This window comes from Myotis yumanensis, unplaced genomic scaffold, assembly GCF_028538775.1.
Source record: "Myotis yumanensis isolate MYYU_CA2020_CCGP unplaced genomic scaffold, mMyoYum1.0.hap1 SCAF_19, whole genome shotgun sequence".
In the NCBI taxonomy this organism is placed as follows: Eukaryota; Metazoa; Chordata; class Mammalia; order Chiroptera; family Vespertilionidae; genus Myotis; species Myotis yumanensis.
Window position 1 is genome coordinate 4,110,880 of NW_027223770.1, and position 18,032 is coordinate 4,128,911.

The following is an 18,032-nucleotide window of genomic DNA, read 5'->3' on the forward strand; positions in this document are numbered from 1 at the left end:
TCTGACTTGCTAACTAGATACCAGAGCCATCATTCCCACTTCTTTCCAATGTTTACTTTTCAGCGTAGTCTAGCATATGTTTCTCAAGAGTGGTCTGTGAATTCCTTGCGTCAGAATCACGTGAAAAGTTTGGTAAAGTAAAGATTCCCAAAACCCATATCAGATTGGCTGATTCAAAACCTCTAGTTGGGGGCCTGGTACTCTGCATTGTGAACGCTCACACCAGGTGATTCTTATGCATGCCAAAGTTTGCGAGAATTGACCTGGAACTTAGCCTCTCCCCACACCGTACCTCAGTGCCCCCTCTTCACCAGAAAACAGGAGTTATTGGGTATCTTGCGAGTTGGTAACTGGTACCACTGGTTGGCAAGATTCAGAGACGTGGCCGCTGAGAGGTGATGGGGGGTGGTCTCCCTAAGGTCCGCTTACCCTGGTGAGTTGTGTTCAATTTGGGAAGAGAAAGAAAGGACTTCGGGACTCAATGAGTAAGCAGACTCCGGATTCCAGCGATCAGGCATGACTCCTCGACTTCAGGATGCAGGACGCGTTCGACTAATTGTGCCTCTGGCCGGCCGCCGTCAGCCGTCCAGTGACGCAACGTGACGTATGGTCCGGCTGCTGTCAGCCGACGGTCAAGATGGCGGCCCCCAGGAGCTGCGCTCTATGGGGCTACTACGGCCGCGGGTGGTCGCGCGTGGTGCGGGGCTGCCGGCTCCCCGGGCTTCGTAGCTCCTGGCCAGGGAGTCCGCTGGGTGCGCGGCTCTTGTCCCAAGAGAAACGGGCAACGGAAACGCACTTCGGGTTTGAGACTGTGTCGGAGGAGGAGAAGGGGGGCAAAGGTGAAGGGGCGCGGGGGCGGGGGCGGGGGCGGGGGCGGGGAGGGCAATGCCGTCTGCGGGCCTGTTTCTCTGCCCGCTAAGGGTTGACTTAACGTCGTGCTATGTGAGCTCCGGCCCTGTAGCCGCGGGGCGGGCCCGACTCTGCAGAGCTTGAACGCCTCCTCTTTTTAAGCGGAGCAGTGATCGGGACACCCCATCAAGTTAGCGTTTACACTGTGCCAGGCGCCGTGCAGACATGTCCAGTTTCCATTTCGACCTCTTGGTGGTGGGCGTTGTGCTCCCCAAGTTACCCAGGAGGACACCGAGACTTGAGGTTAATCCGGAACGTGTGCAGTTTAACGCAGGAAGGGGTGAGACCGTTACTCCAATCCAGCTGGTCTGACTGCAGAGCCACGGTAACCTCCTGCTAAAAGAATAGGTCACTGCTTTTATAGAAAGGAAAGAGGAAAGTGTCTTCTCTGTACCTCAGCTTCCACATTTGCCAAGTGGGAAGAATAGTAGCACTTTTCTTAGATTTCTTGTGAGAATTAGATTACTTGACACATTAAAAGTATTTTGAACAATGCCTGACACTTCGTAATTGTTCAATAAATAGTATCCATTACTGAGCAGTTTCTTGGAGTCCAGCCCGGTGGCACAGGCCTGGGAAAGGACAAGAAAAGTTTTTAAACTCCAGTTTTTAAAAATGACCGTTTATAACGGCTGTGGTATTCCGCCCATTTTCCCGATGGGTAAGGTCAGGCTCCCCGAGGGCCTTCACGTAGCCTATGGTCACCCAGGAAACAAGAGGAAGAGTCTACAATGGAACCTCCCATCCTCTTAGAGACTGCTACAGTGTATTGCCTCTCACCTCAACCTTTCTAAGTGTGTGGCTCTACTGTAACTCTGAATATCGGATTTAAATTTATTTCACTGTGAATCCCCAGAAAGCTAGGACAGTGGCTCATTCATGTTTATATCCTCAGTGCCTGATGTACATTAGGAGTTTTATAAATGCTTGTGGAGTGAAATAAGGGGAGCCAAGTTAAACAATAGTAAACATTTATTGAGAGCCTAAAACCTCTTATGGTACTTTACATTATTTCTTTTTTTTTTAATTTATTGATTTTTTACAGAGAGGAAGGGAGAGGGATAGAGAGTTAGAAACATCGATGAGAGAGAAACATCGACCAGCTGCCTCCTGCACACCTCCTACTGGGGATGTGCCCACAACCAAGGTACATGCCCTTGACCGGAATCAAACCTGGGACCCTTCAGTCCACAGGCCGGTGCTCTATCCACTGAGCCAAACCGGTTAGAGCTAAAGTTTATCTTTTAGATACAATCAGCAGGGTAAGTAATATTGGGAGGACACATGTGTTTGTAGTGTCTTTTAAGTAAGGGCATCCAGGGATTAAGCATAAGGATTCCAGTAAACACCCGGGGGTCTGCACGTGGACAGACTTGTTTGGAAAGGTCAAGGAATAATTCGGGGCACTGCCTTCAACACCCCTAACTCTCCCGTAAGTTGGAATTCCAATAAACAGGGCAGGCGGCCTTCCACACACTTCCCTTTTCTCAGAATGTCCTCCTTACAACTTTCCAACCGAGTCTCGTATGCTCCCCAACCATTAAGTTCTGTTATTTCTTTGTAAAAAGTGTACCCATAGTTTGCACAGTGTTTGCTACCTTCTCAGCATTTAATTTGCAGTAGGGAGTGGGCATCTTCTCTCTGCGTTGGCAAATTGCCATACTCCTTCCTAAGTTTCAGTCAGTTTCTAACATTTTATCCTTTCACTTTCAATGTCATGAAATATCTCCAAGAATTCCTTTAATGTGAATTTTTTTTGCTGGCGTCGTTTCCTCTGGGGCATCTTTAACGTTTTCATCACAACCACATCCTCATTTATGTCAGTAAGTTCATCTTACAAAGATCTGGCTGCATCTGGAGTCTCTTGAAGGACAGCAGTGTCAGCATTCCACGGTCAGCCGTTTCTCCAACAACTCCATTGAAATCTATGTAAATTTCACTTCCACCATTATCACTTTTTTTTGTTTTTTGTTTGTTTGTTTGTTTTTTAATATTTCTTACAGAGAGGAAGGGAGAGGGATAGAGAGTTAGAAACATCAGTGAGAGAGAAACATTGATCAGCTGCCTCCTGCACACCGCCTACTGGGTATGTGCCCGCAACCAAGGTACATGCCCTTGACCGTAATCGAACCCGGGACCCTTCAGTCCACAGGCCGACGCTCTATCCACTGAGCCAAACCGGTTAGGGCACTCTTTGTTTCTTTGCTGCACTTTCATTTTTGTTGGCCAATTTCCTCTTAATTACCCAGTTTTGTAAAATGCCATATGTTTTCAACAGAGATAAGGAGGTAACACAACTACATGCTTTGCTGTCTGTGTGTGAACTGAACAACTGGTAGTGACCTACCACTTACAAACTATGAAAGAAGTTACATGACTGGTTATCGATCATGATGCACATCTGTTATTTATATAGTAATTTGTGGACTGAAGAAGTGCGAGTGAAGTTTATACTTTATGCAGTTACAGTTAGTATGCCATTGTGTCTTAAAGATGTTATTGGGGGACTGGTATTATTTAACTAAATCATAGTGACTGAAATTCATGCATTTTAGAACCATGCAAAGCTAGGGGTGGTTATACACAGTGGTTTGAGCCTGTGTTCCTCGACTCCTCAAAAGATGCTCAGAAAGAAAAAGCACCCTAGCCAGTTTTGCTCAGTGGATAGAGCATTGGCCTGAGACTGAAGGGTCCCAGGTTCAATTCGAGGCTAGGGCACATACCTTGGTTGCAGGTTCCTGGCCCTGGTCGGGGTGCGTGCAGGAGGCAACCAATCAATGTGTCTCTCACACCTCGATGTTTCTCTCTATCTCTCCTTCTCCCTCCCTTCCACTTTCTCTAATAATCAATGGAAAAATATCCTCAAGTGAGGATTACAAAAAAAAAAAGGAAAAAGCAACCTTGGAGATCCCAGGGTGGAGAATAGGCATTCAAGATTGAATTCAAGGAGTAATTCTGTGGTCCGCAGACTCAGCCGAGGGCAGTCATGTTTTGGATCTATGTGGTACATTTCATCTGAAAAACGCAAAGCATCTCCCCTCCACTACCTAGTTCAGCCTTGTGGCAGGGAGGTCGGGAGGGACTGGCACTGACCTTCTCATCTTATGGGCAGAGAAACTGAGGTGCAAAGAAGTTACTAGTAAATGTAGCCTGTGTCTTAAAGTAAACTCCTCTCTTTCCAGCTAGCCCAGACTCCACATTCTACCTTGATCCTATGGAGATGATTCACGAGGACCCTCCACAATGTAACTTAACCCTGATTCGCATCCTGCCATCCACCTGCCCACCAAATTGTACCTGAGGTTTTTCTCGGCGTCACAGGCAGAGATGACCTGAGGCTTTCCCATCCATTAGCCATGTGTCTTTCTAATGGGTTTTGTTGTCTCATTATAATAACCATTAGAAAAAATTCCACCTTCACCCCTATCCTCTAAGAAACAAATCTGTTTAGTACCAAGTATGTGTATGGCATGATTACAAAGTAATGGTCCTAAGATAACTAAGACAGTAGGAAAGAGGTTGATTTTTTTATATGAAGTAATATAAACCTCTTATAAAGAGGTGATGCTAAGGTGTAGGTTTGGACATGAAGCATTATGGCTTAGGTTCACTTTGGAAAGACAGGCAATTTCAGGGGTTGAAGCTTCCTTCTCTTTCATTTAGGACTTTTCCAAGTTAAACTTGTCAGTAGCACAATTATATTGTATTTCTCCCATGTCAGTCTATCAGGTGTTTGAGAGTGTGGCCAAGAAGTATGATGTGATGAATGATATGATGAGTCTTGGCATCCACCGTGTGTGGAAGGACTTGCTGCTCTGGAGAATGCACCCGTTTCCTGGGACGCAGCTCCTCGATGTCGCTGGAGGCACAGGTAATGTCCACGTTAGTATCCCCAGGTACCACTGAGCGCCTTTTCCACAGATCGGTGTCTCCTGTTGGAATGAGCCACCGCACCTACCATTCGCCTGAAGATAGTTGTTGAAAATCAACACGCTTCTAAGAAAGGTTCACTCTTTTTTTTTTCACTGAATGTCAATCAAAAGCACAGAATGTCAGCTTCGTGCCTGTCACTTTCCTAAAATGCACAGATTACAAAGTGAAAAGACCAGTTTTTTACTCCCGTGACATTTTACCATCTAAACGACTTTTACCTTTTCTTTGACCTTTGACCACCTTTAACATCTTTCCGGGGGCTGGGTGGATGCCTTTTATCATATTCTATAAGCTTTCTAGGCAGCTTCTCCTGCTTAATCCATTGTCACACCAGATACCAGCAGCTCATTTGTATATGCATGCTCCTTTGGTGCACGCTAGACATTCAGGACAGTATCATGGGTTTCTAAAATACCTCTTGGTGATATCATTACATGGCTAATGTACATGTTAAATGTGCATTACAATGTATAATATAATGCAATAGTGTTATTGTACCAACAGAAAAATGTATAATAAATTATAGTAGAATAATCTCCATGTTTGAAACAAATGTGGCTTTGTTGATATGGTCCTCTCCCCAAATGAATCTTAGAAGGCAGAAAGAAAATCCTGCTCAGTGGAGGACAGATAATTTAGCAGAATCTAATCTATCAAAGTGTAACATGTTTATAGTAGGATCCCACAATTGTAACTCTAGGTAGCGAATCTAAAAAACATGGCAGAAAGATAACGTACAGAAGGGGTTCAGTCGGAGCTGCCTCCATCTCTGGTGTACCATGACCAGTAGCATCACTTCATGCTGACAACTGCCCATTTAGAAAATATACTTAAAAGGTAATCCCATATATTTTAAAAGACATTTTAAGAAGATATAGCTACCCCTAGCCAGTTCGGATCAATGGATAGAGCATCAGCCCGAGGACTGAAGGGTCCTGGGTTCGATTCCAGTCAGGGGCACGTACCTCAGTTGCAAGCTCAATCCCCAGCCCTGATGAGGCCGTGTGTGGGAAGCAACCCATCAATGTGTCTCTCTCTCACATCGCTGTTTCTTTCTCTGTCTCCCCGCCTCCCTTCCATTACCTAAAATCAATAGAAAAATATCCTTGGGTAAGGATTAACAAAAACAAACAACCAAGATATAACTATAAATATGCTCACTGCACCATTTTTAGTAATACTAAAAAAATTAGAAATAACCAATTTTTCCTTCAATAAAGCAGTTGCTTTAGCCCTAGCTGGTTTGGCTCAGTGGATAGAGCGTCAGCCTGCGGACTGAAGGGTCCCAGGTTCGATTCCAGTCAAGGGCACATGCCTGGGTTGCGGGCTTGATCCCCAGTAGGGGGTGTGCGGGAGGCAGCCTATCAGTAGTTCTCTCTCATCATTGATGTTTCTCTCTCCCTTCCTCTCTGTAATCAATAAAAAAATATTTTAAAAAAATAGAAAATGTGATTTCAGCAAGCACTCGCTTTGCCGGAACAGTACTTACCTGGTCACATTATTTAAACACTTTGATTTTCAGCTTTTTGACTCAAACCACCAACATAGCGCAGAAGGCTCAATTATAGCTGTAAAACAAACAAAATGTTACCAATCTTGACAGTAGAAGTACATAGGATGGAAGATTGAAGGGAGTCATCTGTGGTTGACGAAATAGGAAATCAAATATTGATTCGTTTATTATGCTAGGTTACCCAGGTATTCTGAGGAACTGTGAAAAGTGATATGAATATATTGAGTAGAGGCAAGCAGAGATGGGGGAACAGGATATCATTACAATTTGCTAAGGAAAGAAATAGCTGTAACTTCTAGAAGAAACAGCTAAAAGAGTTGCAAAGATGATCTCTGGAGAACTGAACTGGGAGAGAGATGTGGGGGTGGGACAGGGAATTATTGCTTGTAACTATGTTATTTCCATAAAAATTATTAGAAAAAGACTAGAAGGCTGTACACTAAACTCTGAATACTTGTAATGTCTGGAGAAGGTATGGACAGAGAATGCAAAGTTCATGTTTTATTCTAAAAATTGAGATAGTGAGTCTTTTATAGTAAGAATACATCCATACATTATTTATGCCATTTTTAAATAAAGTTTTCTAAAGAACGTTAGAAGTTAAAAAATAACAGTTACCGTGGAGATGAGTACAAACTTCATTTTCGTACACTCCGCAACTCCTGTACCCTGTTGTCCCTTTGGAGTTAGGAGATGCTGGGCTTTGTCTTTATGCTTCCATCTTTCCTCCCTGGCTTCCCACAGGTGACATTGCATTCCGGTTCCTTAATTACATTCAGGCACAGCATCGGAGAAAGCAGAAGAGGCAGTTAAGGACCCAGCAAAATTTATCCTGGGAAGAAATTGCCCAAAAGTACCAGAATGAAGAGGATTCCTTGAATGGTTCCCATGTCGTGGTCTGTGACATCAACAAGGAGATGCTGAAGATTGGAAGGAAGAAAGCCTGTGCCCAAGGATACAAAACTGGCAAGTCCTACAGAAAGTGCTCAGAGGAAATGCTTATATGTTTATACAATAAGAGGGAAGGGGGAAATGTTGAAGTGCTTTACTTTCCTGCTTTAGAAACTTGTAGCTAGGTAGGAGTGGAAGATACTTTGTGGGGGTGGATCCAGTATGTGCAGTTTTATGCACATTATTTCAGCAGCCTAGAGAGTTAGGTTATCAGCCCTTTGTGACAAGGGAGCTGCTCGAAGCCCAGAAGGGTTACATGTCTTCCCCAAGAAACACAACTTGGGTGGCAGATCTCCAATTGGAGCTGAGTCTTCTGATCTCAGCTCCTGGACCCTGAGACAGAAGTTGTGCTTTCGATTCCCAACACCTCCGCATGACCGACGTCCTATTCTTGAGCCACTCCACTTCCCTGTTAGTACTAGGATGCTTTGATTGATGTGGAAGCCGAGAGGGTGCACTGCCCTTTAAAAGGGGACTTGCCCTTCCGCCACGGGAGTGTAGTTAGCTGACAGCCTCCAGCTCTTAGCACCTGCAGGCTCCGCCTCGGCTTGCCAGCCAGGCAGCACCCAGCGGACGGCTGAGCACGAGGAGGCTGAGCACGAGGAGGCTGAGCACTAGGAGGCTGCGAGGGCCTGGACTTTCGAGGCTGGACTCTTCACAAGCAGCCTTTGTTCCAGGGCCCCCTGTCGGTAGGCTGAGGCTTTGGGTCTAACAGGTTTCCCCATCCAGTCTTGCTTCCTCTTCCTTTGATCTCTTTTATCTTTCCCAGGTGCCCCCCCCCACCCCCCACCAAGAAACAAAAAAACCTTTTCATTTCATCTCAGCATCAGTTTCTCAGAAGGCCCAACTGATACAGTGAGGGAGCACCTGTAAACAGTACAGCAGGTCCTAGAATAAAATTTTTAAAAATATATCTTTATTGATTTCAGAGAGGAAGGGAGAGGGAGGGAGAGATAGAAACATCAATGATGAGAGAGAATCATTGATCGGCTGCCTCCTGCACGCCTCCCACTGGGATTGAGCCCGCAGCCTGGGCATGTGCCTTCACTGGGAATCGACCCGTGACCTCCTGGTTCATAGGTTGACGCTCAACCACTGAGCTACGCTGGCTGGGCTAGAATAAACCTTTTTTTTTTTTTTTTTGGCCCTGACCAGTTTGGCTCAGTGGATAGAGCGTCGGCCTGCGGACTCAAGGGTCCCAGGTTCGATTCCGGTCAAGGGCATGTACCTTGGTTGCGGGCACATCCCCAGTAGGGGGTGTGCAGGAGGCAGCTGATGGATGTTTCTCTCTCATCGATGTTCTACCTCTCTATCCCTCTCCATTCCTCTCTGTAAAAAAACAATGAAATATATTTAAAAAAAACAACTTTTTTTTTTGGTTCAATGTTGTTTTATTATAACAATGACGAGAGAAAAAGGTTTGATTCCTGGCCAGGGCCACCGTCTGTGTGGAGTTGGCATGTTCTCCCCATGTCAGTGTTTGCTCCAGGTACTGCAGTTTCCTCCCACATCCCGAAGCTGTGCACGGAGGTGAACTGGCCTGTGATAATTGTCCCAACCTGAGTGAGGGAGGGTGTGTGAGTGCCCTGTGATGGAGGGTGTCCTGCCCAGGCTTAGGTCACCTTTCTGCCTGAGCTCCCGGGACAGGCTCCGCCCAGTTGTGATCCGGAACTGGAATGGTTAAATTGGAAAATCATTATCTGATTTGTTTTTAGTAATTTTTCTTAAACTTAGTATCTATGGCTCACATTTATTTCATTGTTCAATATGAAAATGGTTTTGAATCTTTCTTTAGAAGTTGGGTGATGTTTTTGTGGCCAGAGAGATGCTGTAAGGGCTTAACTCTTGTTTTTATCAGTTAGCCTATGGTCAGATTGGTTTTCGTTACCCGTCATCTCACTTGAAGTCATAGTTTCCAAGAACTTATCGGCAATGTGAGTGAGCACTGACTGTCCTCCCAAGCCATAGCACTCTGCAGCAGCTAGGGGACTCTTAGCTCCGGGAAGCCACTGCAGCCACAAAATGGACAATTTGTGGCCTCGCTTAAAGATGTACACTTTAGAAGCATTTATCTCAGTCTGTTCAGAAAAAAAACACATACATTTTACATTTGGCTTTCTGTTTGTTTTGCTATTTTGAAGTACTACTTTCCCCACAGTATTTTCCGGTAGAAGTAGTGACCCTGCAGCTGCACCATGTTTGCCGAGTTTTCCAGAGCCGCCGCCTGCCCTCGCCCATGCTGGAAGCCCTGCAGGCAGCACTGTGAGAGGCAGGCTGTACAGCAGAGAGAGCCAAGTCCCTCAGTCATCAGCACGTGTCTCCTTCCCGCCCCACAAGGAGTGTCTGTGGTTATTTTAGCTCAATTCTTTCTCCTCCTCCCCCCTCAGAACAGCTGCCTACACAGGGGCAGCCCACTGGGCCCCCAAGATGAAGGGCTCTTTTGTTCACCATCAACACTGACCAGGAGGCAAACAGTCCCTAGTGTTCTTAGACAAAGCCACTATGTTTCCTTACTCCTACTGGAAAACGTGTTTCCTTTCGCTCTGGTACTCAGCCATACAGAATGGCAAACAAAGACAGAAATGATAAGTAACGTTCCATTTCTGGAATCATCTCGTCTGTAACATAGCTTGTCCTTCAGGCTCTCCTAACTGCCAAGACTAATCGACCTGCATAGGAATCATTAAATGCCGGATAGTACAATTGTCTTCTTCTTGTTATTAATCCTCATCTGAGGATATTTTTTACATTAATTTTTTTAGAGAGAGTGGAAGGAAGGGGGAGAGACAGAGAGAAACATCAATGTGAGAAAGATGTATCAATTGGTTGCCTCCCACACGCACCCCAGCTGGGCTGGGGATTCAGCCTGCAACTAAGGTACCAACCGGAGACCTTTCATTCCTCAGGCCAAAACTCTATTTACTGAGCCAAACCAACTAGGGCCAGAAAAGCTATTTTCATTTGCCTTCCTCTATAGAGCATTCCTTTTATGTCATATATTATGTCTAATTCACTGCATATGGAATAATGTTCAAGCTGAATCAGGATCCTTAGAGGACACAGCCTCTCTGCTATGGGGCTCCCTTAGGTAATTTCTGAATTCATGACCAGACTTAGGGACTAGACACTTTGATTCTCTAAGACTCTGACAGAATCAATATAACAATGCTAAATTCTGTACTTAGAGCACTTCCAGTGACCCTCTAAAGTGGGTGTTATTGTTAACTCCATTTTACAGATGAGGAAACTGAGGAAGAGTAGTTTTTTCAAGATCATACAGTTAATAAATGGTGAAACTTGCCCAGCCAATGTGGCTCAGTGATTGAGCATTAACCTACGAACCACGGTTTAATTCCTGGTCAGGACACATGCCTGGGTTTCAGGCTTGATCCCCAGTAGGGGGCGTGCAGGAGCCAGCTGATAAATGATTATCTCTCATCATTGATGTTTCTATCTCTCTCTCCCTCTCTCTTCCTCTCTGAAATTAATAAAAATATATTTAAATAAATGGTGAAGCTGGAATTAGAACCCGGGCAGTCTAACCCCAGGATCTGGGCTCCTAACCACAGAACACTATACAAAACACTAAGCCACGTAAAAGCTGCTTCAGGGTGTCAGGTTTCACTTAGGGTCTTGGGTGAAGGACTTTCCCTAAACTTCAAGGATACCAGCTTCAACTCCTCAGGATTAGAGGTCACCCATGAAGACAATAGCCAAGAATCCAAGGGAGAAGTCAGGTGTGTGATATTTTCTGACACCAAATGTTATGTTTGCCCATCACCAGACAGTTCTTCAATTTCTTCCACACCAAGGAGGTGTCTGACAGTTCAGTTCAATTCTGACACGTAACTACCAAGAGTTAGCATCAGATTCAACATGTTTAAGGGCTCAGTCTCACAAAACTGCCCCCACTTCAGAAGCCAGCCACAAATGGGGTGTCCAGGCTGTCCAACTTCTGCCTGGGTGACCACAAATTGGGGGGTTCCCAAGCCCACCTCCTCAGGTTTGGCAATTCCCTGGGTGCAGGAGAGACAGCTACCAGACTAAGACAAAAACTAATTTTCTCTTTCAGGACTTGCTTGGGTATTGGGAGATGCTGAAGAACTACCCTTTGATGATGACAAGTTTGATGTTTACACCATTGCCTTTGGGATCCGGAATGTCACACACATTGATCGGGTACGAACGGCTGCATCTCAGGATATTAGCTCTCCTGGTGTGGCTCCACAGAATGAAGAAAGATGGAGAGATTCTTTTCTGGGTTCGGCTCTTGAGTGGAATGACTGTTTCAGAGTCAGGGGACTCAATCCTTTAAGTTGCCAATATTCCTACTCTCAAAATTGATGAGGACCAAATAGAGCAGATCCCATAGAAGCCTTTGTTGCTTCGGTTGGGATTTATTTCTTTGAGACTGTCCATCTTGCTCTAATATTTCATCTGTTTCCTCCCACTTGTGAAGCATTCCGACCCTGAGAGTTTGCAGAAGCTTAGTGGCATTTCTGAGGTTGACGTAGAAAAAAGCACTCAAACGCTATTTTGGCAGAAGGTAGCTACTAGATTCGTAATTCCTCTATAGAGAGAAGGGAATGTTCAGTTCTTAATCTGATGCAACTCTTTATTTCCACTTTATCATTTGAAGACAATGTACAGGGCCTCAGTTTCGGTTCAGTAATATGGGCTCCAGTTTCCTGATTCTTCTGCTTTGCTAGGCCACCCTTTGTGATGGTCTTTAGCTTTTTAGCTTGGCTGTTGTGATCTGTCCTGTGTCTGTAGTCAGTTTATTATTTCTTTTAATTAAAAAGAAGTGGAAGAGCCCTGGCTGGTTTGGCTCAGTGGATAGAGCGTCAGCCTGTGGACTGAAGGGTCCTGGGTTCGATTCTAGTCAAGGGCACATGCCCGAGGTTGCGGTCTTGATCCCCAGTGTAGGAGGCAGCCGATCGATGATTCTCATCATTGATGTTTCTGTCTCTCTTTCCTCTCCCTTCCTCTCTGAAATCAATAAAAATATAATAAAAATATACATATCTTGGAGATTTGCCATGTCAGTGCATAAAGAACATGGCTTTTCCTTTTTTCAGTAGCTGCATGGATTCCATTTGCATAGAAGTTCCATCATTTAACCAGTCTCTCATTAATGGTTAAGATGCTTCTAATCTTGTGCTGTTCAAATAGTGCTGCATGTCATTTCCATAGTAGAAGCATTTCTATAAGATAGATTCATTAATGTAAAATTGCTTGATCAAAGAGAATATGCATTGTGATTTTGATAATCAAAAATTGACCTTGGTGGGGGTTGTACCAATCTGAATCTGTTTATATCAAGTAACCTTCTCTTTTATATGTACACTAGAGGCCCGGTGCACGAATTCGTGAATGGATGGGGTCCCTTGGCCTGGCTGGCAATTAGGGCCGACCAGGGGGTGGGGGAGGCGCTGGCCAGCCCGGGGGAGGGACGCAGAGGTTGGCTCACACAGGAGGTTGTTTGTAGGAGCGCACTGACCACGGGGAGGGGGGGGCAGGGGGGAGAACTCCTGCGTTGAGCGTCGTCCCCCTGGTGGTCAGTGCCCATCATAGGAACCGGTCAACCAGTCATTCAGTTGTTCAGTTGCTTAGGATTTTATATATATAGATATATATACACTGAGTGGCCAGATTATTATGACCACCCCATCAGTATTTCATTGATACTTCTAAAAATACTGAATATTGAAAACTTCCTAAGCAAATACTCTCAAGTTTTTATTATTATTACTATTATTATTATTATTTGCATAACTAATTCACTTCATCGTACTGATGGGGTGGTCATAATAATCTGGCCACTCAGTGTATATATGTGCTAGTGGCCCGGTGCATGGGTTTGTGCACATTGAAAGGAAATTAATTAGAAGAAATATTTTAATATTGCTATTCACCCTTTCTCTATAATAGAAGTGTCAACCAAATTCATGATCGACAGTGACAGATTGAAACACACACATGCAATTGGCGCCAGCGAGAGCTTTGTATGTATAGCGCATGTGCGAGTCAACTTAGCCTTTTATATATATACTAGAAGCCTGGTGCACAAAATTTGTGCACAGAGTGGGGGGTACCCTCAGACTGGCCTGAACCCTCTCCCAATCCGGGACCACTGGCTCCTAACGCTCACCTGCCTGATCGCCCCTAACTGCCTCTGCCTGCCTGTATGATCACCCCTAACCACTGGCCTGCCTGCCTGATTCCCCCTACCCACTCTGCCTACCTGCCTGATGCCCCTGACTGCTCGGCTGCCTGCCTGATCATCCCTAAACACTTTGCCTGCCTGCCTGATCACCCCTAACCACTCGCCTGCCTGCCCCATTGCCCCTAACCACTCTGCCTGTCTGCCTGATGCCCCTAAACATTCTGCCTGCCTGCCTGATCACCCCTAACCGCTTGCCTGCCTGCCTCATTGCCCCTAACTGCTCACCTCTCTGCCTGATCACCCCTAACCACTTTGCCTGCCTGCCTGATTGCCCCTAACCACTCGCCTGCCTGCCCCATTGCCCCTAACCACTCTGCCTGTCTGCCTGATGCCCCTAAACATTCTGCCTGCCTGCCTGCCTCATTGCCCCTAACTGCTCACCTCTCTGCCTGATCACCCCTAACCACTTTGCCTGCCTGCCTGATTGCCCCTAACTGCCTCTGCCTCGGCCTCCACTGCTACAGCTTCGTCCAGAAGGACGTCTAGAATGACGTCTGGAAGGTCACTCAGCTGTCTGGTCTAATTAGCATATTACGCTTTTATTATTATAGTGACCTGTCTCGTGAAATCGCACAAGGCCCCTTCCCCCACCCCCTGTGCCATGGGACCACTACAAGTCCTGGAGTCCCGCCCCGCGTGGCCAGCGTGCCACAGGAGGGCCCGGAGTCCTAGAGTGCCGCCATGATGCCCTGCCTTTAGGCTGCATGCAGCGGCCACCAGGCCCGCAAAAACACCGGTAGAAGCTGCGCAAAGTGGCCGCCGGGACCCCCGCACCCCTACGGGGCCACAGGAACCCCAGTGGAAGCTGCTTAATTAGACCTGCTTTCTGACGTAGCTAAACTTTTTCCAGCCTAGTGAAGCACCCCAACTTCTCTTTCAAGTAATTGTCAGCAACACAGCAGTAAATATCAGCACGAAGCCCTAACCGGTTTGGCTCAGTGGATAGAGCGTCAGCCTGCGGAATGAAAGGTCCCAGGTTCGATTCTGGTCAAGGGCATGTACCTTGGTTGCAGGCACATCCCCAGTAGGAGGTGTGCAGGAGGCAGCTGATCAATGTTTCTCTCTCATCGATGTTTCTAACTCTCTATCCCTCTCCCTTCCTCTCTGTAAAAAATCAATAAAATTTTTTTTAAAAATAAATAAATAAATAAATATCAGCACGAAGCAGATTATTATTATAGATCACACAGGGAGAACAAAGGGTAAAATATTTAACTGCAGCAGTGTTTGACTATATTCTGCGCAGTGAGAAAACCTGAAGTCATTTTCAAGGTCCACCATTTCTTAGTTCTTTTCAGTAGGGTCAGGTTTCTAAGCTTTCTAAATCTCCGTTTTCTGGCTAATGAAAAGAAAATAGGATTCCACTGAGTCTCCTATCTACCTTCTCCAGGACTTCTGTGAGGATCAAATGAGATGAGACACGGGAAAATGCTTCACAGATATTTGGTTAAAGTGTGAAATGTTTGCACCTGGTTATAGAGCAAGTCCTATTCCTGGGCTGAAGAAACTCCAAGGAGGCTAGTTGCTAGGGAGAGGAAGCCGGGCATTGCTACGTGATGTCATTACCCAGTGCCCACAGCGACCGTTTTCAGGCTGGGCTGGGCTGTGGGCTGCATTTTGTGCCACGGGTTCTTGGCAGCATCGGCTGCGATTTGGTGGGCTGTCGCTCCGGGCTGGTGGCGCGGCCTGTGTCCCACTTGGGGGAAGCTGAGTGTTGCTTTGTGGGCGCCAAGTTCGTGGTGCCGTCTCTGTAAATGGCCAGTGTGTGTCACGGCAGCTCCTGCATTGAGCATCTGCCCCCTGATGGTCAGAACGTGTCATAGCGACCGGTCAGAGGGACACTTAACATATTAGCCTTTTATATACTGTATATAGGTATTTTATTGATTTCAGAGAGGAAGGGAGAGGGAAACGGAAACATTAATGATGAGAGAGATTCACCGATCTGCTGCCTCCCATATGTCCCCCACTGGGGATTGAGCCCGCAACCAGGGCATGTGCCCTTGACTGGAATCAAACCTGGGACCCTTCAGTCCACAGGCTGACGCTCTATCCACTGAGCCAAACCAGCTAGGGCTCAAGTAATCTCTTCATGAGCAACAGAAAACCTATAAAATATAGGATATTATTGGATTATTTCTGCTGTTACATCTTCCCAACTGAGCATGAACAGAGGATCAGTGCGAAATAACTTATAATGTCCACAGAAGCTAAAGCTGTCTCGGCCTCGTGGAATTGAGTGAGTCTGCTGAGCAATGTGTTCTGTTGTTCCTTTTCTCACTCAGGCACTCCAGGAAGCTCATCGGGTCCTGAAACCAGGAGGACGGTTTCTCTGTCTGGAGTTTAGCCAAGTGACCAATCCCCTTGTGTCCAGGTTGGTATTGTTAACAGGGCTTGATTCTCATTGTTTAGCCAAGGGTTCCCATTCCAAATGTATAGAAAGTAGCCAGTAAGCAAGAAGCATGAGCCTCAGAGACTGACTCTCTGAGGGATAGTGCCACCTCAGAGGGCAGATGTTGTCAGCCACTCCTGAATGACAGCATCTAGGCCAGAAGAGTCTCAAACCAGCAACCAGAGGCTTCAGTCTGTCCACAGATTTTGAGTCCTGGCATTTGAATAAGTTGATTTAGATGTCCATATTTACAATTCATAAAAGTTTACATAAAAATCTGGATTTCCAGCTTCACCTGAGAAATCAGAAAACATAGCAACTCTGAGTAAGCCGTATTCCCACATGTCCGTGGTCAGAGCTGAGCAGTAACTCTCCCTTCTCCACTTTCATGGTACTTCCTAGCTATACCTGTCACCACATCCGTATTGCTCCCTCCTGACCTTGCACCTGGACCACTTCACTTATTTTAGGTACTTGCTTGACCCTCTAGGCATCTGAGTTTATGATCCCAGGCTTAGATCTTCTTGCTTCTCACCAAGGGGCATGTTCTAATCTGAATCTTTTGCCTTTTTGTTTAGGCTTTATGATCTCTATAGCTTCCAGGTTATTCCTGTCATGGGAGAGGTTATTGCAAAAGACTGGAAGTCCTACCAATACCTTGTAGAGAGTATTCGACAGTTCCCAGCTCAGGTACAAAACCTCTGTAACTTATGACAAAGGCCTGAAAGGTGAAATCGAGGTGATCCTTGCCATATCTCCCTTTGTGTTTTAGGAGGAGTTCAAGGAGATGATAGAAGATGCAGGTTTTCAGAAAGTGACTTATGAAAGTCTAACATCAGGCATTGTGGCCATTCACTCTGGCTTCAAACTGTAACTCCGTCACCATCCTGGAGCATGAACCACTCCCATCCTGTCAAAAGCCTGCAACTCGAGGATAATCAGGCTGGTGCGACCAGCAACAGAATATCTCCTCTTAAGGATATGTGCCTTGGACTCATGTTCTGATATGACCAGTCTCAAAATGGAAGAAACAAATTCCTGTCACTTTATTTCAGCTTTCACTAGGAACTGCTTCCTGCAGGCCTTCTCCCCAAGGTATTGTGCCTGTAGTTTTTGCTCAGTTCCTGCTATTTTTCCTCAGCTGTGCAGTGTGTGGTTAAGCCAGCATTGAAGCTCAGTTTGGAGTGTGTTTGTAGTTTCTCTGCTGGTTCTGACTTCAAGGACAATGGATCATTTGAATCTAATGATTTGAACTAGAAAGCTTCCTAACTGGACCTGAGTCAATCTTTCAGCCTAGGACTGGTTAAGGGCCAAAGCCAAGGCCCGTCAGGGCTAACGATCACAGCTAGAATTATGTACTGAACCTCTAAATGAGTTTACAATTTGTATGGAATTTGTACATTTTTTTCTTGAGGGAAATACATTTGCCATCATTCATTCAATGCTCTTCTACCAAAAGCCACTATTGTTTCCTTGTGCCTATCATGAAAACAACAAATCCTTAAAAGAATAAATACCAGCAAACTCCAGCTTTTATGTCTTAGAAAGCTTCTTTGTCAGAATATATTTGAAGAAAGGATTTTATAGTAAAAAAATGTTTGAAAAGTATTTATCTAGCCTAACCTCCTCCAGTACTTGGGGGCAGAGCTGGGCAGAGCTCTTGTATCCTTAATATAGTAATTGATGTTAAAATGAGGCCCTATTTTTTATCTGGATAAAGCCTAAGGTTTTTGTGGGGCCTTGCTAAGAAATTGCAGAAACCAACCTGTGAGTTGGCTGGCAGTTTAACTGTAGATAACTTAGATCAGGGCTATTTGAACAGGCTGTCTCTTGCCCTAGCACAGTAGGGGTCATTTATGTACCTTCACTGAAGATTTTGCCTGTCACTGAAAAGCTTTCCGATATAGCTACCTATATGCAACTATCTCAAAGACAGCAACTAAGCACTTAATAAAATGCTAAACCTTATACAAACTTTAGCTTACTTCCCCTCCTCCCCCAAGCTGGAGCCTATGGGCCTTTGAAATTAACAAGGAGCAGGCACTAGGGGGAACTTCATAAAACATCAATGCAGTCCTATCTCCACAGCAATGTGGTTTCTTCACATC

General features: G+C 45.5%; 1 protein-coding gene across 2 annotated transcripts; it reads left to right on the forward strand.

Moving 5' to 3' along the window:
* The first annotated feature begins 626 nt into the window (after positions 1-626).
* On the forward strand, positions 627-17,453 carry COQ5 (coenzyme Q5, methyltransferase). 2 transcript variants are annotated; one of them, XM_070399205.1, is made up of 7 exons: positions 627-839; positions 4,631-4,780; positions 7,100-7,321; positions 11,379-11,485; positions 15,818-15,906; positions 16,503-16,614; positions 16,697-17,453. In XM_070399205.1, exons 1-7 carry the CDS (start codon positions 638-640, stop codon positions 16,796-16,798), a joined length of 984 nt encoding a protein of 327 aa, XP_070255306.1. In that variant the 5' UTR covers positions 627-637; the 3' UTR covers positions 16,799-17,453. The 2 variants fall into 2 exon arrangements, with proteins under 2 accessions (XP_070255306.1, XP_070255307.1); XM_070399206.1 differs by lacking the exon at positions 4,631-4,780.
* Positions 17,454-18,032: the final 579 nt, after the last annotated feature.